The sequence below is a fragment of the Hyperolius riggenbachi genome, chromosome 5 (genome assembly GCF_040937935.1).
Source record: "Hyperolius riggenbachi isolate aHypRig1 chromosome 5, aHypRig1.pri, whole genome shotgun sequence".
Taxonomy (NCBI): domain Eukaryota; kingdom Metazoa; phylum Chordata; class Amphibia; order Anura; family Hyperoliidae; genus Hyperolius; species Hyperolius riggenbachi.
In genome coordinates this window covers 141,384,721-141,408,129 of record NC_090650.1, presented here as the reverse complement: position 1 = coordinate 141,408,129, position 23,409 = coordinate 141,384,721, and the positions used below count along the sequence as shown (strand labels likewise).

The window sequence follows — 23,409 nt, the reverse complement described above, 5'->3', positions numbered from 1 at the left end:
ACTACGAATTAAAGGGTACCTGAGATGGATGAAAATAAGTTTTATACATACCTGGAGCTTCCTCCTGCCCCCTTCAGTCTAATCCAGTCGCTGTCCTCCTCCGCCACCTGGATCTTCTGCTATGAGTCCCGGTAATTGAGCCACTCAGCACAGTCCGGCCGCTCCCACAGCCAGGAACATTCAGCACCTGCACAATAGTGCTCCGCAGGTGTAGTACGCTCCCGGTGGCGAAGTGTGTGCATGCGCACTACAACAGACTGGCTCAAGTACCTGGACTCACAGCAGAAGATCCAGGTGGTGGAGGAGGACAGCAAGGGACTGATTAGCCTGAAGGGGGCTGGAGGAAGCCCCAGGTATGTATAAAACTTTAAAGGACTTACGAGCCCAAATAGCGAAAAAAAGATAAGTACCTTAATCAGTTTTAAATGCACGGAGGACGCTGTCCGCGCGCTCCGTGCAGTTCCACCGGGTACCCGCAGTCTGATCGCCCCCCCCGTGCCGCTCCCGACCCCACGAACGGGGTCGGGCTCCCCTTCCTCTCCCAAGATGGCCGCCGGAGCCGGCTGCGGCTGCGCAGTCCGCATACGCGTTAGTGCGGCTGCGCAGCTCTAGGGCCTCCCCCTCGATCCACGCTACTGTGCGGCGGCCATCTTAGGAGAGGAAGGGGAGCCCGACCCCGTCCGTGGGGTCGGGAGCGGCACGGGGGGCGATCAGACTGCGGGGACCCGGCGGAACTGCTCGGAGGGCGCGGACGGCGTCCTCCGTGCATTTAAAATTGAATAAGGTACTTATCTTTTTTGGGCTATTTGGGCTCGTAAGTCCTTTAATTTCATCTGTCTCAGGTTTACTTTGTTACACAGTACTATACTCTACATATGCACTCCCCACAGAACTGCAAGGAATCCACTGAGAATGTTGTGCACATTGAACACAGAGGTGTTGTCTATCACCCATAAACCTGGTTCAGATTGTGCATGAAGAATGTGTAATAGAGGAAGACTCGCCTCATTCCCCTGCAGAGTACCTGCACATCACTCTTACATGTACCCACAGTCACACTGCCTAGGGCCTGATAGATGTTCCCGTCTGTACCTTTTACAAGTACTCTTACTAAGGACTAGTTTTAGTCTGACTAAAAGTATTCGAGGCAGAAGATCAGCCGGCTAGCGAGGTAACTGGTATTGTTTAAAAGGAAATAACTATGGCAGCCTCCATGTCCCTCTCACTTCAGATGTATTTTAAAATACCTAAGTGGTGGCAGTTGAGATGCATTTCATGTTACATACTTTCAATCAACAAAATTTATATTATGCAAATTAGAGGAGTCTGAGTCGGTGGACTCCTAACCTTTTTGTACTGACTCCACAGCTCTGTTTTATAAGAGTGAATTTGTAATCTGGATTCCACATGTCTAAGAATTAAATACATTATTGATGGTTCTGGATTGTCAGCCTATATGGCCAAGAACTGAGCCTCCTGAGCAAAATATTTGTGCCTTCTTTTTAGAAGTGTGTAGTTCCTGTATATAATATAGCAGTTTACAAATGCAGTATGACCAGGAAACAGGGAAAAAAAAGGACGTATGTGGCAAATGGTCTAATTGGGCACCGCCATAGGTGCCAACACAAAATATCTGTATTTGGGAGCCGGTGCGAAAATTTGGGCGGCCAGTAAATAGCGGGAGTGGCTACAGCGATCGCTATATATCGGGCTCTGTGGTACCCAAAAGCTGATATTTCACAGCGCCCTGATATTCTACTTTTTTTTTAAATTATAAATGCGATCATTGCATTGCACCGAAAGCTTCGGTGGGGGGGGGGGCACTGTTAGGTAATTAAAGGTTGGGCATTAGGTAGGTAGTTTGTGCAGGTGGGGGTTAGGCGTTGGGTAGGTAGTTTGTGCAGAGGGGTTAGGCGTTGGGTAGGTAGTTTGTGCAGGGGGGGAGTTCTAAGGGTTTGGAATCAGAGGTGGGGGGGGGGGGAGGGTTCTGTGTGAGAGTATGTTTAGTATTTAATAAAGATATTTTACAATCGGTCTTACTATTCGCCCAAATTTCCAGGTGCACTTAAATGACATATGCTTATGACCATGATGAAAACCTTAGAGACGCTGTAACAAGAAAAACGTCCCCTGGGGGGTACTCGCCTTGGGAGGGGGTAGCCTCAGGATCCTAATGAGTCTTCCCCCGTCCTGTTCTGTCCCACGGGGGTCTCGCTGCAGCGCGACAAATCTGACAGCCTGTTCAATATTTACCTTTCCAGGCTCCAGCGGGGGCGCTGTTTCGGCTCCTCCCACGGAGATAGGCGGAAATAGCTGATCTCCGCTGCGCAGTAGAGCGGCCCGACGGGAGATGAGCTATTTCCGCCTATCTCCGTGGGAAGAGCGGATACTGCGCCTGCGCTGGAGCCCCGGAGGTAAATGTTTACATCGCCACCACCGTGGGACCGAGGACGACGGGGGTAAGCTTCAATAGGATCCGGAGGCTTCCCCCACCCGAGGTGAGTACCATGTAATGTCAGAATGTAAATCAGGGATTTAAAAGATTTTACAATGGACAAACACTGACTAAATCATTTATACATAATTAATTTATACATAATTATTGTAAAAATGAAGCACTTTTTTATGACATTATTTTCACTGGAGTTCTTCTTTAAGCTTTGTAAGAGCCTGAAACTTGCAGAGGGCAGTAGACTGACAAGGGCTGATGATGGATGGGGACATGCCAAAAGTGTACCAGTTAAGTCACTGATCCACCATTCTCACTTTTATTTGATCACACTGTTAAAATTTGTTTTATTAGACCTTGTTGACCTGGTCTACACATACTGTAGAACTGAACCCCCTATAGTTTAGGAATTACATGGACAATAGTCTTAATACACAATGTGATTGCATCTGATTTTCTTTTTCTCTTTTGAAAGCGCTTACTGTAAATCAATGTTCTCTTCACAGAATCCGTCACCATCTCCTTACAACCAAGAGATAACACAATCATAAGCATCAGACGTGGTGTTAATGCCCCATCACCTGCCTGTTTCCTCTGTGTTAAAAATACCGGCAATAGCTGTAAGGATGTGAGTCTATCAATCCGCTCTGGAGAGACTGTGGACTACAGTTTCAGCTGTACATCCCCTGAGAGGCACTTTATTATGGAAATCAACAGAACAATTGGTAAGTTTTCAATGTTGGTCTTGGGCTTCAAGATACAGGCATAAAAGTGAATATCTTTTTGTAAATTTGGATGAGTTCCTGGTAATCCAATCATATGTATGTGCGGTCTTCAGATGTCTGTGGAGAGGAACAATAGCACGGGATGGCATTGGCACAGATGCTGGCTTACACATAGGTGGGCACAGGGCCGGGCCGAGGCATAGGCTGGAGAGGCTCCAGCCTCAGGGCGCAGTGTAGGAGGGGGCGCAGAATTCATTTAGCTGTCATTCCTAATTGTGTTTGAAGCAGAAAGAAATAAGGGGGATACATGGTAGTGACTTCAAGCCATATAACTAGATATTAAGATGTTGGGGAGGTTGTGGGCCCTGTGGCGCCTCTTAGTCTAATAGCAATCAATGTGTGATGGCTGGGGTGGCAGGGATGAAGGGGCGCACTTTGGTGTCTCAGCCTTGGGTGCTTGAGGACCTTGTCCCGGCTCTGGGTGGGCATACATGGCTTTGCAGCATAGTGACACGTAAGGCGGGCTCAACCACTGCAGTATGAATTCTTTTTATTCAATAAATACAGTTAAATTGCATCTCGCTGCATAACCAGTAGCATGACAAAGCACAACACTTCCTCAGACCTCACCCCAAAATGTTGTTCTTTGTTCTGCCTGTAGTTATGCTGCCATGATGTAATTTAATTGTATTAATGGAATGAAAACAAGAATTTATACTCAGAACCAGTTCTAGACAGGCACATATGAGGGGGCAGTCAAAAAATGGGTAGGGGGTAGCATGGATAGGGAAATCTGCGGCACGCAACGTAAAAAAAAAGTGTGGTCGACGTTGTGGGCGGGGCTAACTGTAATGTAGTTATACCAGCTAATGTAGTTACATAAAAAATATATGAAGTAAATGCACATAATGACAGACAGCCAGTGTCCCCAGTATATGCAGCCAGGCGTATAGCTGTCCCCAGTGTACGCAGCCAGGCGTATAGCTGTCCCCAGTGTATGCAGCCAGGCGTATAGCTGTCCCCAGTGTACGCAGCCAGGCGTATAGCTGTCCCCAGTGTACGCAGCCAGGCGTATAGCTGTCCCCAGTGTACGCAGCCAGGCGGATAGCTGTCCCCAGTGTACGCAGCCAGGCGGATAGCTGTCGCCAGTGTACGCAGCCAGGCGGATAGCTGTCGCCAGTGTACGCAGCCAGGCGGATAGCTGTCGCCAGTGTACGCAGCCAGGCGGATAGCTGTCGCCAGTGTACGCAGCCAGGCGGATAGCTGTCGCCAGTGTACGCAGCCAGGCGGATAGCTGTCGCCAGTGTACGCAGCCAGGCGGATAGCTGTCGCCAGTGTACGCAGCCAGGCGGATAGCTGTCGCCAGTGTACGCAGCCAGGCGGATAGCTGTCGCCAGTGTACGCAGCCAGGCGGGTATGTCGGCAGGTGTTTAGGTGTCCTGACTCCCCAGTATAGCCAGGTGTATAGATGTCCCCAGGTGGGGTGGCATCGCAGTCTGAGAGAGAAGAGTGAGCGATGGGCACAGCGGTGGGGAAGGGTGGGGGGGGGGAGTCTTCACCCCCCCCCCCCCCTCACCTTGGGGCTACCCCCTCTCTCGCTTTTCCCTCCAGATATCAGCGGCTGGCAGCGGTGGTAGAACACTTCCTCTCTTCCCAGCGTGGGAGAGCGAGAGATCTGTGCGCTGCCGCCACTGCTCTGGTCTAGTCCAGATCTCTCGCTCTCCCACGCTGGGAAGCGAGGAAGTGTTCTACCGCCGTTGATATCTGGAGGGGAAAGCGAGACCCCAACCTCCCCCCCCCCCCCCCCTTCCCCACCACTGTGCCATTTCGCTCCCGCTTCTCTCTCCGCTGCCACCCCACCATTTTGAGGGGAAGAGTAATTAAGGGGGCGATGCCCCCTCTTGCCCCACGCTAGAGCCGGCCCTGTTCATACTGCTTCAGTAGAGCCCACTTCAAGTGTCTATGCTGCTATGGATTTTGAAGACTGTGATAGTTCACCTCTGTCTGGCAGAGCACTCCCAAAATAGATTTATATATGGTAGGTAATATCGATTATCGCTACATAGTTTGGACTGTCATGCATGTATGTGGCCACTTTTGGGAACTCATGCCCACCTTCCTTGACTCTACAACAAAGGCTGAGCAAGTAAAGCTGTGATCTCTACAGGCATGGCTTCAAACCCTGCCTTTCCACCCAATTGCCTATAAACTGATTCAATACAGGCACTGATATATGTTGGATGGAGGGGAGGTGGCATTGCAATGGTCTGAAGTCCTATTTAACAAATAACTGTCAGCATAGAAAACTTTAAACTTTCAGCAGTCACACTTTTAAAATAATCAATGCTGAGTGTTGTGCTTGGAATTTTACATGTACAGAAAAGGCAAACCCTAAAAGCTAGGGCTTCATACACCTAATCTATATATGTCTTTAATAGGCTCATCTGTTGGGGTTCAAGCTCAATTTTATTCTTCATTAGCCATGTCTTTTCAAAATGGTAAAAATGGGTATGAACAAAGATCTAAAAAGTTTGATCTGCAAAGGTAAAATTGATCTCCTTTCATAAATAATTTCCCCTGGTAGAAGCCATGCTGTTACTCATCTTAACTGTTGACTGGGGAGGAGACACTTAGAAAAAATTTGAACTGAAAATAAACTTAAAGTGACCCCGATGTGAAAATAAACTGAGAGAAACCATTGTATTTATCCTCCTCCTCCTAAAAATGACTTTTTTTTTTTTTTTTTGGGATCTGCTATGGTTTTATTTTATATTTAAACATTTTACAAAGTAAATTGAATCTCATGATCAAAATATGAATGATTGACCTTTTTTCTATCTCTCCCCTACCCTCAGAAGTTGCATTCTGTCAGGAAGACTTTCATGGCTGTAATTTTGCTTATCGGTGTGTGGTGTTCCTGACAAGGCAGAAGCTGTCACTTGCATGCCTGAAAATTAACTCTTTCAGGCACCAAACTAATAAACAAAATAAAACAGCCTGGTTAATGTTTTGCACTGTATATACACGTTTATATCATCATGTCACATGTCGCCTCGGGTATGCTTTTTAAGAGCTAATTTTGAGCATAAATTTAGATGATTAACTGTATGTGCAGTACTAGCAATTAATAGGACATTAGTAACATAGAACAGAGCCTTATAGTTTTGCTTTCAGTTTAAATGATACCTTAAGACTAATTCTAAAGCCATGACAGTCTGATGTAAAAATCTGCTTCATTCAGTGCAAAACGAGCAGAAATAATGACCCTATTCAGCACTAAAATACTATGGGCTTGATTCACTAACCGCCGCTAAGCCGGTTAGTGTGTCCTAAGACTTAGTATGCCCAAACCACGGCGTTAGGTGGTTTGCGCCCACACATTGGATACAGCCCCGCTCACTGCGCACGCAGCGCGGGTGTGCCTATATTAGTGCACGGTGCGACGATATCGTCGCACCTACTGCCCGTTGACACCAGCGCATCGGGTGCCCCCGAAGCGGCGCATTAATGCGTCGTTTCAGGGGCAGCGGGTGCGACATTATCGTTGCACCGCGCATTAATATAGGTGCTCCCGCGCTGTGTGCGTAGTGAGCGGGGATACGTGCAAAGTAGCTTTGCGCGCAATAGGGGAAAAAAAGGCTTTTCACACCTACGCTAACACTTAGCGCCGGTTAGTGAATCAAGCCCTATATGTACCCATGTTAATTTCATCTTGTCACATGTCACTTCAAGGATGTTTTACATGTCACTTCAAGGATGTTTTAACTTCCCTGGCGAAATGGATCCTTCCTGATTTTCTTTTACACCCTAAAAGCAAGAGAAAATCCTACCACGAGAGGGCTTACAGCAGCCCCTGCACTTTACTCACCTTCCTGGGATCCAGTGCTGCAGTTCTCCCTCCATCCTCTTGGGGTGGCGCTGTAACCCTATGGTGATATCGGCAGCCTCACCAGAGGGATCCAGAGCCTCCGAGGACAGGAAGGAGAATGGCTTCCGGCGTCTGGATCCTGGGGGAGGGGAGTAGAAATGTGCACTATGCTCTTCAGCAACCTCGCGGCGGCTACCACTGACTCTGGGTTACCGTTAAGGGGGTTAAGCTGATGATACAAATACAGATTTTTCCTTTTAACTTTATGTAAATCTGCCCTCTCTAACCTTCCTGATAGACTACCCAAGAGGGAAGCCTCTGGATCCTGCAGAGGCTTCCTGTGTCCTTGTTGCCTCTCCCATCCCCCACACCATTGCCGTGCACCGACCCAATGAAACATTTGAAAAGAGCTTGTTGGCTGTGTAATTATAGCTGGACTCCCAGTATGTATGAGTGCAGTTGGCCTGCGCCTGTGTGTATGGCCATGCCTGCGCAGTAGCATGGAGCTGCTTGTGGATGAATCTGGCCATGTTGAATAGGTTTTAGGGGTGGGGAAGAGAAGGATATGGGAAGCTTCTGCAAGATCCAGAGGCTTCCCTTTTTCAAGACAAGGTGATTTTTATTTATTTTTTGGGGGGGAATTTGGCTTTAGTTTTAACTCGGAAAATAAACTGCTGTTATTTGGACTAGATCATCCTTCTGTTCAAGGTGCAAAGTGAGAAAGCACAGAATGATTTTCTCTGAGAAGATTGCAGTCTGTAATAATGTCAGTCTGTGGTTCAATGTCTGGGCCTCAAATCAGATACCCTAATTTTTAAAGTGAATAATTTGATATTTGGTTTATCATGAAGCTTTTCCAAACAGTCAAAAATCGAGCACTGCAATGGAGTGGCTAACTAGTTCTAGGTAAAAAAATTTTAACCTGGTATGGGGGTTAAAACATACAAATGGGGAGCAGTGAAAAATGGCGCGGGCGCTATAAAAATGCCGCCTAATTGAAAATCATTAAACTAGATTTATCGTTTTATAAAGTTAAAAATGGTGCTGACCGTCAAAATGTTGTTTATAATTTTAAAACCTGCTTTTTTTTCGTCCTGCCTGAACGATATTTATAGTTTTAAGCCCTGCTTTGCTGCCGTTTGGAAAATGTCTGGCCGCCGACTGTAACGCCCCCTTAAAAGCTAGAAACACCAAATTTGCAGGTTATGTTAAGAAGAAAATCTATTTTAAAGTTCTCCTTCTGACCGTGGGAAAATTAAACGCCCAACGACTTTAGCGGTTAATAGCAAAGCCCCCTTAAATGCCAGAAACGCCAAATTTGCAGGGAATGTTTTCCCACACTCAGACAGAACATTCCCCAAAATTAAAAAGGTTTAATTTTTTTTTTTTTTAAATATTGTTTCCCACTATCTTTTTAACATATCCTGCAAATTTGGTGTTGCTAGGATGTAAGGGGCCTTTGCTACTAATTGCTGGGAAATATTTCCCACACTCTTTGACCGGCGGCATTTAAATGTATCCTTTTTTTTCTTCGAACTTTTAAAATCTATTTTCTCAAAAAGTATAAGGTCTTTATGAAAAAAAAAAAATTCTTCTCGTTCCCTCTGTTCTTAACATTCCTTGCAAATTTTGTGTTTCTGGCATTTCACGGGGCTTTGCTATTAACCGCTAAAATCGGCAGGCGTTTAATTTTCCCACGGTCAGAAGGTATAAGGTCTTTTTGAAAAAGCTTTTTTCCTCTTGTTCTTCTTAACATTCCCTGCAAACTTGGTGTTTCTATCTTTTAAGGGGGCTTTGCTATTAAACGTTAAAGTCAGGCAGACATTTTCCACATGAAAGCAAAGCAGGGCTTAAAACGATAAATAACGTTCAGGCGGGACAAAAAAGAAGGTTTTAAAACAATAAATTACGTTCACAAGGTCTGCACCGTAAAAACGATAAATAACGTTTTAAACAAATATCGGGCAGAAGGGGGCGCCATCATTTAACCGGCGCCATTTTTAACTGGATGCTAGAAATGTGCCGCTTGGAGTGACATTATTATTTATAGCAAGTGTTGACCCGTTTCCTGCATTGTTAAAGAATATATTGAGCAACTCACATAGCATTGTTCTTCATTCAGCAAGATTATTTTATCTACTGCGGCTTCTATAGTTCACAACCAGTTTAGGTAAAAGTCGGTTAACCAGCCAGTATGTTTTTGTATTGTGGTAGAGAATCGAGGCGAAGCAACTATGAGAAACCCAAAACATACAGGAAAACACTGAAATGCCAAACAACTAATGATCTGGCTGTGATTAGGACTGAGGCTGCTAATCTCTTTGCCACATTTGCCCATATAGATCTGTGTCCTCACTGCAATTACAAATTGGATAACATTGTAAACTATGAAATCACAAAGCTGTTGCCTGTCTCTGTGAAAAAAATAGAGAGCTTGGAATGTAGTGATGCCGCTAGCCAAAGAAAACTTGTGGAAGGTGCCAGTGCTGTCCTAGTTTTAAAAAAAAAAATGATTTTCCTCTAGCAAAAGAACCTGGTTTACCAAGATTTTCTAGGGCTGAAAACAAAAGTGACCTTGCAGACTTGCCATGGATTTACTAATGACCCTCTATTAACTAGCAAGTGTTGTAAATGGATAAATGGATGTGCTAAATCTGCCAGATTTCACAAATGTTTTCTCATCTTGAAATTGATACTAGAGGAGGTAGCTTTTAACTTCCTCTTATCGTGTTTAAAGGACCACTATTGCGAAAACTTGTAAAATGTAAAATACATGTAAACGCATACAAATAAGTATGTTTTTTCCAGAGTGAAATGAGCTAAAAATTACACTTCTTTTATCTCATTGTCACTTACAGTTGTGACTAATCTCCGCTTGGATTATATACAAAACAAAGAGCAAAACTTTTGTCATCAAAGTAGGTAAACAACCTAGGCAAAGTTCATGATCCTATGCAAAAAAAAAAAAGACTACCTGTCTCTGGTTGAGGGGTTGAACTACCCTATATATGAATGAATCAATCAATAATCTGTCCAAACATATCTCAAATAATCAATTCTGCTTATTAGGGACACATCCCTTTAAAGGGGCCCATACACCGAACGATTTTCCCGCCAATATACGGCCGAATCGATCCCAGTGATCCCACCACTGACAGAACGATCGATTTCCATCCGAAATCGATCATTCCCGTCGAGCCGTCCATGCGGAAGATTTCTCTCGATCGCCGGCGGGTCGGGAGTGCGTCGCTAGCGGCGTTCGAATGCCCGATGACCAATGCAACACAGCGGGTATGAATTACCTGTTCCGGCCGGCGCGAGTCCCCTAGTCCCCGCTGTCGTCTTTCCATGCTGGGTTCCGGACCGGCTGCAGCTACTGAACTTCCTGTCCCGGTAGCAAGTTTAAACAGTAGAGCGCCCTCTACTGTTTAAACTTCCCCTGGACATAAAGTTCAGTAGCTGCAGGAACGGTCTGGGGCCCGGAGCGGAGCAGAAGCTGCGGGGACCAGGGGACTCGCGCCGGCCGGAACAGCCAACTGCAGTGGCAGCTCCACAGTTTGTGATCGGTTTCAGGCTGAAATGGATTCACAATCTGTTTGCAGTAAGGTGGCCATACGATCCCTCTCTGATCAGATTTGATCCGAGAGGGATCTATCTGTTGGTCGAATCTGATGGCAAATCGACCAATGTATGGCCACCTTAAGAGAGTAAAAACAGTACATTTAAAATCACCCAATGTTGCGATAAGCAATTCCCCTCCCAACATATGGTAGTACAATAAAGGCCAGTCGTAGATGCCATATACAGGGGGTTCCTTGGTAAACAATTGTGCTCATATGAATACACTGTGCAAAACCAATCACGATGCAAAATCTATAAAATTGCCTAATATGAAAAATCAAAATGTAAAATCACAGCAATGACAGCAAAACCCCCATCTAAAATGAGTGATGAAAACCTCCAGGCCTCCAGAGAAGCAGCTGAGCCTGGGAGCGCGCAGGGCTGTCTCCCTCTCCTCCCAACTTGGACACTACGCCAGTGTGATAGTGCCCTAAGAGTTTTTCTAAATTTCGAAAAGCACTAGCAGTTGCTCAGTCCAATTTCCAAAATAGTGTGCAAACAGGTGGGTGGGGGCAGTCTGCATATTTGTATTGATCCTTTCCCAGAACGTCTCAGGACAGCAACCCTGAGACTTGTCTCCCTCCAGGACCCACTGGACAGGAAGCTAGATAAGAATTTGCATAAAAGATTAGATAGGGTTTAGTCAGGTATATATCACACAGTTTCCGCTTACCCCATCAGTTGTTATCCTGTCCAGCAGGATGCTAGGTGTGGGGTATGGCTGGCCACCCATGCGAGTTGCAGGAGCCGCGTCTGGTGTGATCCCCATGGTCTGCGCAGGCTAGTTGTCCTAGCGTGGGATCACGCTGCACGCTGTAGCCTTCCCCAAAGATGCGGAAGTTCGTTGGAGTCCGGAAGTCCCGCCCGCGGATCACGTGATCGGCACCCCACATGACCGGAAGCTGGACGTTTCCTGGCCCGGCGTGCGCACCAGAGCGGCGTTTAGCAGGGATTTCACCGTGCAGCTGAGGTGGAAGCTGGCGTGACCACCAGGTAACAGGAGGAGCACAAAACTGGTAGGCTGTTTTTTGTATAGCCAATAATTATAGGGAACCTTAACTGAACGGGAGGTATAGCGTTTTACTTACCTGGGGCTATTACCAGCCCCCTGCAGCAGTCCTGTGCCCTCGGCGCCGCTCTGGAATCCTCTGGTCCCCCACTGTCACTTAGTTTCGTTTTTGACGACTCACCAGTCGCCGGCCGCCATGCGTATTATTGGACGCATTCACCAATGCAATTAGCGCAATTGCGGACCGCAACGCGTACAAAAATACGCGTTGCCGCATATTTACGCGTGCGGAATGCGGCAACGCGTATTTTTGTACGCGTTGCGGTCCGCAATAGCGCTAATTGCATTGGTGAATGCGTCCAATAATACGCAAGGCGACCGGCGACTGGTGAGTCGTCAAAAACAAAACTAAGTGACAGCGGGGGACCAGAGGATTCCAGAGCGGCGCTGAGGGCACAGGACTGCTGCAGGGGGCTGGCAATAGCCCCAGGTAAGTAAAACTCTATACCCCCCGTTCAGTTAAGGTTCCCTTTAAACTGTGGGTGGGCCAGTAAACTGTGGAAACTATTTAAACTTTAATTAGTCACTCAGCGGTGTTTGTGACTATGGAGGCTGCTGCTGGATCTTCCTCCCAGGGCTCTGTGGAGTCAAGCACCGTACCCTCTCTGGTATGCATCATTTGTGGTTCTATGATTCATATTGGCTTATGTTAGAGGGTTATCAGGCTGATTGGGATTTTTTGTCTTTATTTTTTAGCCTAAAACTCGAAAAATGGATGGAAAAGCAGAGTCTAATGCTGGGTACACACTGAGATTTTCTGGTCGATTTACTGTCAGATCGATTATTTCCAACATGTCCGATTTGCTTTTCGATCGATTTCCGAGCATTTTCCGATTGATTTCCGTCCACTTTAATAGGAAATCGATCGGAAAATGTTCGGAAAACGATCGGAAAGCAAATCTAACATGTTGGAAATAATCGATCTGACAGTAAATCGACCAGAAAATCTCAGTGTGTACCCAGCATAATAGGCTGATAAGACAGATCTTCCTAGCAAAACTGATAAGACTGACAGTGATAAATCAACTCACAAGCCTTCTAAGAAATGTGCAGTTTGCAAGGGTCATTTGTCATCTTCTTCGTCTAAACTGTTATGTCAGTCTTGTACAGATAAAGTTGTCAGAGAAAAATCTCCCTCAATGTTAAAAGATTTGAAAGGATGGATTAGAGCCGAAATCTCCTCAGCAGTTGAAACTATGAAAAGCTCAGCTTCTTCTCCGGTGAGGTCAGATATGGCAGTTATACCCGGTCCCTCGGGCTCTGTTGCTATTAAGCAGGCAGATCCGGCTCCTGAGGGTAGTCCTCCTAGTAAGAAGCAGGTCCGGCGCTACCATAAAGGCAAAGGAGGCAGCTGCCCCAGAGCTTGTAGAGGCCCCCAGTGGCTACAAGAGGAAAAAAAAATTTCAAATCAACCTTATAGTTTTTGAGAAAATCTATTTTAAAGTGGAATATAACCCTGCATTTCAACTTTGCTCTAAAACATTATTTACAGTATATTATATGCAACCAGCATTTTTTTTTTTACTAGACCAGCATTGGAAGGGTTACACAGGGCTTTAAAGTCCCTGGAGATTTTTGCAGATGCATCCGAACTTGAGTTAGATACTTTTTGTTTACACAAATGTATCTAAGTGTTTATTGTGACTCATCTCTCTCACGGAGAAGGAGTTGGAGGACAGCCAAAGAGTGTGTAACATTTCTAAATATATACATATAACTAAATAGAATGTAACTATCTGAACGTCTGCTCGGAACTTAAAACCTCTGTGTTTAACCCTCCCAATGCTGGTCTAGTAAAAAAAAAAATGCTTTTTGCATATAATATGCTGTAAATAATGTTTTAGAGCAAAGTTGAAATGCAGGGTTTTATTCCGCTTTAAAGTTTCAAAGGAGAAAAAAATACACATTTAAAAACCAGCCGACTTTAATGGTTAATAGCAAATCCACCTTAAATTCTAGAAACCCTAAATTTGCAGGATATGTTAAAGAGACTCCGTAACAAAAATTGCATCCTGTTTTTTATCATCCTACAAGTTCCAAAAGCTATTCTAATGTGTTCTGGCTAACTGCAGCACTTTGTACTATCACAGTCTCTGTAATAAATCAATGTATCTTTCCCTTGTCAGACTTGTCAGCCTGTGTCTGGAAGGCTGCCAAGTTCTTCAGTGTTGTGGTTCTGCTATGCACTCCCCCCTCAGGGGGGAAAGAAACACACAAATGATCTCTTGAGATTCAAAAGGAAGTCTGTATACAGCCTGCTTGTGTATGGATGTATTTTCTGTGTGGACATACTGTACATCAACCTACTTCCTGTTTTGGTGGCCATTTTGTTTGTTTATAAACAAACTTTTAAAAACTGTTTTTAACCACTTTTAATGTGGCGGGGAGCGGCGAAATTGTGACAGAGGGTAATAGGAGATGTCCCCTAACGCACTGGTATGTTTACTTTTGTGCGATTTTAACAATACAGATTCTCTTTAAGGAGATCATTGGAAATAAGAAGAAAAAACAATTTTTCAAAAAGACTTTATAGTTTTTGAGAAAATCGATTTTAAAGTTTTGAAGGGAAAAAGTATACTTTTAAATGCGGTAAATGTCACTTTTAGTACCTAACGGTAGTATAATTTTACATGTATCAAAAGAAAGAGCAATGAATTTCCTGACTGGGTTTCCAGGGGGTCCATACGAAGCCGCAGCGCTTTGGCCAGGGATCGCTATACAGCCGCAATATGGCTATATGAATATCCCTGGCATTTTTTTTTTAAATTATGTTGGGTCCCCCCTCCTGAAACTTTTTAACCCCTTGTCCCCCATGCAGGCTGGGGTAGCCAGAATGTGGAGCTCCGACCGATTGGGGCTTCAAACCCTCACTATACCAGCTGCAAAAAAGGTCCCTTAATGCCAATTTTTGCTCCAGGGTATCGGGGGGGGGGGGCCCAGGTTTATTTTGCCCTGGGGCCCCAGGTTTATTTTGCCCTGGGGCCCCATTGTTGCTTAAACCGGCTTTGGTAAGAAGAGGAAATTAGATGTTATTGTCTCAGAAGAATCAGAGAAATCTGAGAATTGGAAATTTCCTCTTTTGATAAAATACCTTCTGAAACTGATAAGGCAGGGGAAAAAAGTAGTAAAAGTCATAAATTTGCCTTCTCCACTGACTTTATGAAGGAACTGTTAGAAGCCATGCACAAGGCAATGGGGATTACGACAGAAAAGAGGACATTAACACCCCTAGACCAAAATGTATGAGACCTTATCTGAACCTCAGGTGTCATTTATTCCAGTGCACAGTAGTCTTAAGGACATCATTAAGAGAGAATGGGACAATCCTGAAAAGAGCCTTCTGGCCGAAATCTTTGGCCAAAAGATACCCATATAGTGCAGAGGATCAGAAGTTTTGGGGAACCTCACCTAAACTGGACCCTTCTCTATCTAAGGTGTCCAGGAGGGCGGATCTGCAATTTGAGGATTTCGGTTGCTTGAAAGATCCAATTGACAAAAAATGGATAACATCTTGAGAAGGGCATGGGAAGCGGCTTCATTAAACTTCAAGCCTTCTGTAGCATCTACTGCTGTGGCTAGGTCCCTAAAGTTATGGCTAATGGAAGTACAATCGCATATAGCATCAGGGGTACCTAGAGAAGAAATATTGAATGCCTTTCCCAAAATTTTACATGCTACTAATTATCTGGCCGATGCTGCAGATGACTCGGTACGTCTAACTGCTAGAACAGCTCTAAAGACCTGGCAGGGAGATACCTCTTCCAAATCTAAGTTATGTGGTATTCCATGTGAAGGCAGACTCTTATTTGGAACAAAGCTTGAAGAAACTTTGGAAAGATCTGCAGATAGAAAGAAAAAAATTCCAGTTAAGCGGAGGAGTTTTAATTTCAATCGTTCCTTTCGTCTGTCAGGAAAACAAGAAACGGAGAATAAGAATACCCAAAAGAGAAGGTGGGTATCAAATAAAGCACAGCAGCCAAGAGGAAATCCTTCTTACACCAATACAAACCCTCCATCAAAGCAATGACGCCAGGATCCCGGTGGGCAGCAGACTGGCTCACTTCTTCTAGAAATGGCAGGAGACATTCCAGAACAATTGGCTATTAAACATAATCCTACAGGGATACAAGATAGTTTATCAGGCGCCCACCGACACAGTTCTTTGTGACTCCCTCTCCAAGCACTCCAGATCAGGCACAGGCACTACTAAGCGAAGTAAACTCTCTACGGGAAAAAAGTCATCAGACAAGTCCCCAAGATGCCAGGAAGGTCTAGGATTTTACTCTCCAGTTTTTCTCATAAAAAAAACCTTAAGGGAACTACAGGTTTATCCTGAATCTGAAAAGATTGAACAAAGCAGTCCGTTACAGGAAATTCCGAATGGACAACATTCGCTCAGTGTTAAATCTTCTACAAGAAGGCTGTGTGTTAACCTCGCTAGATCTCAAAGACGCATACTTGCATCTGCCGATTCACCTAGAATCACAGCAGTTCCTGAGGTTCGCAGCTCTTCTACATGGAGAGAGCATGAAGATCATTTCTCTAAGAAAAGCTATGGCATTTCTGGAATTATTGACCGCATCGTTCCCTGCAGTACAGTGGGGTCAACTTCATTCGAGAGTACTTCAAAGCTGGATTTTGTCCAAATGGGACAAACGTCTGTCTTCCCTAGTCAAGAAGTTTCAGATTCCTTGGAGTGTCAAACACTCTCTTCTCTGGTGGCTGGAGGCAAATCACCTCTCCAGAGGAAATCTTAGGGACTTTCCAACCCAGACTGTAATAACCACAGACGCAAGCTCCTGGGGTTGGGGAGCACATCTGAATACTCTTCTTGCACAAGGTCAGTGGTCTGCTCCTCTTCGCAGACGATCTTCAAACAGCAGGGAGTTGCAAGCTGTATGGGAAGCACTTCAGTCATTCCAGACTCGGGTTCACCAATCCCATGTAACTATTCGTACGGACAACAGTACGGTAGTGGCCTACCTGAACCGCCAGGGGGGCACCAGGAGCAGTGTTTTAAGGTCCCAGGCCTAAAAGATTCTTCATTGGGCAGAAAGGAATCTGCTTTCCCTAAAAGCGGTACATCTGAAAGGGACTCTGAACTATCTGTCAGATTATTTAAGCAGACAGAACCTCCCTCAGGACGAATGGAGTCTGAACGATCAAATATTTCAGGAAATATCGAGTCTCTGGGGGGCCCTGCTGGTAGATCTATTTGCGAGACGAATCAATGCGAAGTGCACTCTGTTTTGTTCCCTGTGCCCACAGGACAATCCATGGGAAGTGGATGCATTCTCAATCAGCTGGAGTCATCACAGGATGTATGCCTTTCCTCCCCTACATCTCATTGCAAAGGTGTTTGAACAAGATATGTCGAGATCAAGTACAAACCATTCTGATTGTTCCTTTCTGGCCCAAGAGACCTTGGTTTGCTCTACTACAGCGTTTAGCTACAGACCATCTGGTCTTTCCATCTCGTCAAGATCTACTGAGCCAGGGCCCAGCGTTTCATCCAGAGTCTTCGGCTTTCTGCATGGAGCCTGAGTGGAAAATATTAAAGGGCAAAGGTTTCTCTAATAAATTATCAGAGACTCTAATTCAGAGCAGGAAAAAGATTACACGCCAGATATAGCATAAGGCATGGAAAACATATGCTGCCTGGTGTTTGAAGAATGATATGAATACAGCACACTCAAATTCTGTACTGGAATTCTTACAATGCGGATTTCAGAAAGGTCTTAGCATCAGCACTTTAAAGATACAGGTATCTGCTTTTAAAGGGAACCTTAACTGAACGGGGGGTAAAGAGTTTCACTTACCTGGGGCTATTACCAGCCCCCTGCAGCAGTCCTGTGCCCTCGGAGCCGCTCTGGAATCCTCCGGTCCCCCGCTGTCACTTAGTTTCGTTTTTGATGACTCACCAGTCGGCCGGCCGCCATGCGTATTATTGGAATTCCCTACTGCAATTAGTGCTGTTGCGGACCGCAACGCGTACAAAAATATGCGTTGCCGCATATCCACATGTGCGGAATGCGGCAACGTGTATTTTTGTACGTGTTGCGGTCCGCAACAGTGCTAATTGCAGTAGGGAGTCTAATAATACGCATGTCGGCCGGCTGACTGGTGAGTCATCAAAAACGAAACTAAGTGACAGCGGGGGACCGGAGGATTCCAGAGCAGCTCCGAGGGCACAGGACTGCTGCAGGGGGCTGGTAATAGCCCCAGGTAATTGAAACTCTTTACCCCCCGTTCAGTTAAGGTTCCCTTTAAGTGTTTACCTAGAGAGAAGATTAGCAGAAGAGGAGTGTATGATCAGATTTTTTAGAGCAACAAAGACTTCGACCAATTGTCCAGTCAAAGATTCCATCATGGGACTTAAACACGGTTTTGCAAGCCCTATGTGAACCACCTTTTGAGCCTATTTCTGATATATCTGATAAGCTGTTGACACTAAAGACTGCCTTTTTGCTGGCAATAACAACTGCCAGAAGAATAGGAGAACTTCAGGCTCTTTCAATAAATGAACCTTATTGTGTTATCAGTGACGACAGGATTACACTACGGCTAGACGTATCCTTTCTTCCAAAGGTATCCTCCAAGTTCCACAGGTCCCAGGAGATTTTTCTGCCATCTTTCTGTAACAACCCATCCAATCAGAAAGAGGGTAAATCACATTGTTTAGATGTTAGAAGATGTGTGATCGAATATCTTCAGCGGTCCAAATCATGGAGATAATCTAATGCTTTACTGGTACTGTTTGCGGGAAAATTCAGAGGCAAACAAGCTTCTAGGCCAACAATTGCCAGATGGATTAAACAGGCAATTACTTTATCCTACCTTCATCAGGGGAAGCAGCTTGTATCTAAAATCAAGGCACACTCGACTAGAGCAGTCTCTACCTCATGGGCAGAGAGGGAAGGAGCTACTATTGAGCAAATATGTAAGGCAGCCACCTGGTCGAATCACAATACGTTTGTCAAACATTATAAACTGGATGTATTGTCAAATTCTGATTTATGATTTGGCAGGAAAGTGTTGCAAGCTGTAGTTTCCCCCTAAGTTTGTTCTTGTATATCATCTCAGGGTTGCTGTCCTGAGACGTTCTGGGAAAGACAAAAATTACTTACGGTAAAGTCTTTTCCAGAAGTCGAAAGGACAGCACCCTTACTACCCACCCGGAAGTTTTCTTATTAAAATTTATTTTGAAGCATCATTCATTTTTTTTTTTTTTTTTTACAACTGATGGGGTAAGCGGAAACTGTTTGATATATACCTGACTAATCCCTATCTACTCTTTTATGCAAATTCTTATCCAGCTTCCTGTCCAGTGGGTCCTCGAGGGAGACAAGTCTCAGGATTGCTGTCCTTTCGACTTCTGGAAAAGACATTACCGTAAGTAATTTTTGTCTTTCCAGTGAGTGCTTTTGTAAATAATAAACAAATTACTGAAAATCTTCCATGACGAGATTGACTAGTCCAAAACATGTCAGTTCTGTAAAACTTTTACTACCCACTATGAGCCACAGCAACATAGAAGAGAAATGTGTGGTTCATTTTACTCTGGGGTATAAACATGAATCTTATTTGTATGTGTTTACATATATTTTAAAATTTCCAATTTTTTTTGCAATATTGTTCCATTTTAAAAGTTGTTTTTTTTTTTTTTTTTTTTGTGTGTGTTTTTAAAGGTAAGGTTCAGGGACTAGCTAAAAAAAAAATAAAAATCCATTTCCACTTACCTGGGGCTTCCTCCAGCCCGTGGCAGGCAGGAGGTGCCCTCGGCGCCGCTCCGCAGGCTCCCGGTGGTCTCCGGTGGCCGACCCGACCTGGCCAGGCCGGCGGCCAGGTCGGGCCTCTTCTGCGCTCCATGGTGCGATCCACGTCTGCGCGCTGACGTCATCGGACGTCCTCCGGGTTGTACTGCGCAGGCTCAGAACTACTGAGCCTGCGCAGTACAGCCCGGAGGACGTCCGATGACGTCAGCGCGCCGGCGTGGAATGCACCATGGAGCGCAGAAGAGGCCCGACCTGGCCGCCGGCCTGGCCAGGTCGGGTCGGCCACCGGAGACCACCGGGAGCCTGCGGAGCGGCGCCGAGGGCACCTCCTGCCTGCCACGGGCTGGAGGAAGCCCCAGGTAAGTGGAAATGGATTTTTATTTTTTTTAGCTAGTCCCTGAACCTTCCCTTTAATCTTTTTGACTGCAGTGGCTGGCCAGTGCAAAATCATTGCTATTCACTGTCACATCAAAGATGCAGCAGTATTCAGCTGCTCCTAAGGGCTCCTTTCCACTACACGCGGTGCGATTATCGCACCGCAACTAAACCGCCGTTAACATAAGTCAATGGAAGTGTTTCCATTGACGGAAATTACCTATCGTGATGCAATGCGATCCGACGCAGGGGAAATTATGGATAGCATGCTGCAGTTTTCAGCAGCATGCATCCAATACCATAGCCGCCGGCGGAAGCCGCATGACGTCGCATGAAGTACATGCGGCGAGATGCAAGGCGCCGCGGCGATCGCCTTGTATCAACGATGCCAGTGTACACGGGCCTTAAAATTAACATCTTTTCAAAGGACATTGGCTGGGAAGCTATTCTTAGACCAGTGGTTTCCAACACCAGTGTGCTGCAACACACTTCTGTGTCGCGGCAACACCGACTATGTGTCGCCGCTCTCTGCTCCCCCGCTCGTCTCCCCGCAGATCCTCCTCATTATAAAGCAGGGCTACAGGAAAATGACTGCTGCGGTTCGCATTTGCAGACATTTTCTTGTAGCCTTACACTAACTACAGGCGGAGGCAGAGCATCGAAGACGGAGCCACAGTGGGAATGCATGGCTCAGGGAGGAGGAGGAGGAGAAGGGGCAGAGTGGTGACTATGGAGGGGGGAGTTAGAAGTTCACACCCTTTACACATAAGGCCCGGTTCACATTAGCGGTCGCCGTCCGGAGTCGCCGTGCCGGAGCCGGACCGCATGCGGGACGGACAGAACGGACGCACGGCATAGCAATGAAAGCCTATGCGTGCGTTCACATGCGTCCGTTTCGACCGGACCGGATCCGGACTCCGGCATAAGACCCAACATGCGCTATTTTTTGGTCCGGCTCCTCCGGCAGCCGTATCCGGGGCGGAGCCGGACTGCACCCTCCGGCCAATACAAAGCAATGAGAACCGGAGAGCGCACAACACACTGGCTAAAAATCTGGATGTTCTACCCCACTTCCTATGCGGATTGTTGCGGCGATTTTGGATGGGGACACATGGGCAAGCATTTTGGAGTGGATCAGCAGTGACTTTAAACGAGCTGGAGATGTTGGCAGCATGTTGGAGGTGGAGGTGAGTGCTAAACAGCGGAGGGCCTGATTCCACAGGTCCCCCTTCTGCTGACCTCCCAGACCCCAACATTTTATTTGGTTTGTACTAACTTTTGCCAAACGGATCCGGATCGCATCCTGATGAACACCTGATGCAACCTGACCGGATCCGGATCAGAACCGTACGGTTCCGATCCGGTCAGGTCATCCGGTCCGTTTGGCAGAGAACCGCAAGTGTGAACCGGGCCTAAGGGTGTGACTTCTTCCTGTGGCCAGCATTTTGTGATTGTGAGAGAGCAGAGACATCCCTGCACTTGGCGGCAGCAGCAGCATATTGTCCCTGTACCAACTTCTGTCCCTTGTTGTGCCAGCAGCAGCATATTGTCCCTTGGCAGCAGCATATTGTCCCTTTACCACCTTCTGCCCCTTATTGTGCCTGCAGCAGCAGCATATTGTCCCTTGGCAATGGCATATTGTCCCTGTACCACCTTCTGTCCCTTATTGTACCAGCAGCAGCAGCATGTTCTTCCTTGTTGTGCCAGCAGCATATTGTCCCTGTACCACCTTCTGTCCCTCATTGTGCCAGCAGCATATTGTCCCTTGTTGTGCCAGCAATAGCATATTGTCCCTTGGCAGCAGAATATTGTCCGTGTACCCCCTTCTATCCCTTATTGTACCAGTAGCAGCTGCATATTGTTCATTTTGCAGCTGCATATTGTCCCTGTACCACCTTCTGTCCCTTATTGTGCCAGCAGCAGCATATTATTCCTGCAGTCCTTCGCTCATTGCGGCAGCAGGATTGTGTCCATCTAAACCCCTTCCCCTCATTGTGCCTGCAGCATCAGCAGATTGTTACTGAGCCCCTTATTGTGCATGCAGCATCAGCAGATTGTTACTGAGCCCCTTATTGTGCATGCAGAATCAGCAGATTGTTACTGAGCCCCTTATTGTGCCTGCAGCATCAGCAGATTGTTACTGAACCCCTCTTTTCTATCATATGTGATATCATGTGTATCTGACTATTTGTCGTGATGTGACGTGTCACGGATATTTGAATGTTTGGCGTGATGTGTCACCACCTGGAAAAGGTTGGCAACCACGGTCTTAGACCAACTAGCTGAAAAAAAAAATCTTAAATAGATTAAGAAAAGGAAGTTTTCAAGTACCGTATATACTCGCATATAAGCCGACCTGTGTATAAGCCAAACGGACCCACTTTTCCCTCAGAAACAAGGAAAAAGTGATTGACTCATGCATAAGCCCCTCCACAGTAGCCAGGTGTTCCCCCAATACTAGTTAGCCCACCTACCCATAGCCAGATGTGCCCCAAGGATGATACAGCTGTGTCTCAAGAAGCCACTAGATGACATCATAGATATGAGACACAGCGATTGCCACACAGGAAGAATTCCTGATCATTACACCACTGACACCTTGCTTGCATGCTCCGCTCCACAAGCCAGGGGACACAGGTAGTTTTAAGCAGCACACCATGTTGTAGGGGATGGAGGGCACAGATACAGTGGGCGCAAGCTGGTAAGAGCAGGAGCACTAGTGCACAATCCTTATGCTTCTCTGCCATGAACAAAACCTGCGCCACCATCAGTTTTGCTCCACTGACCCACATACAAGCAGCGCGGGTAGCTTTTCAGCACATTTTTTTATGCTGAAAAATTAGGCTTATTTGCGAGTATATACAGTATTCAAATGTGCAATACGTGGTAAGGGTTTTTTTTTTTTTAATCTCCTTCAACTTAATACTGGACAGTTGACAAGGCAAGGGAAAATGGCGGTCATGACATTGCAATGTTAAAGGGGAACTGAAGTAAGAGGTATACGGAGGCTGCCATATTTATTTTCTTTTAATCAATACCAGTTGCCTGGCAGCCCTGCTGGTCTATTTCTCTGCATTAGTATCTAAATAACACCAGAAACAAGCATGCAGCTAGTCTTGTCAGATCTGACTTTAAAGTGTGAAACACCTGATCTGCTGCATGCTTGTTCAGGGGCTATGGCTAATAGCATTAAAGGCAGAGTATCAGCAGGGCTGCCAGGCAACTGGTATTGCTTAAAAAGAAATAAACATGGCAGCCTGCATGTACCTCTCTCTTCAGTTCCACTTTAAAGTGAAGGCACACTCCAGTGGTACTAGTGGTTGGTAAGGGCTCTCCTAGGTAACCACTAGCATCTTCATGTTAATTTTGGGCACTTTTTATGCAGATGGTAAATTGTAAATGGTGCTGGATTTGGTCCATTTACAGGATGCATATATTTTCAAAAAAATCTGTGTAAATTTTTAGCATCTCATTGACACACTCTAGTAGCCACTGGTCTTTACCACAGTGTCCCACAAGGGTTGATG

General features: G+C 45.8%; 1 protein-coding gene across 1 annotated transcript in view; it reads left to right on the top strand.

Moving 5' to 3' along the window:
* The window catches only part of LOC137518451 (CUB domain-containing protein 1-like), a 135,198-nt gene that overhangs the window by 45,000 nt on the left and 66,789 nt on the right, over positions 1-23,409 (top strand). Inside the window, exon 2 of the mRNA XM_068236330.1 lies at positions 2,956-3,174. Within this exon, the coding sequence (XP_068092431.1) occupies positions 2,956-3,174 (219 nt within the window). The remainder of the gene's footprint in view (positions 1-2,955; positions 3,175-23,409) is intronic.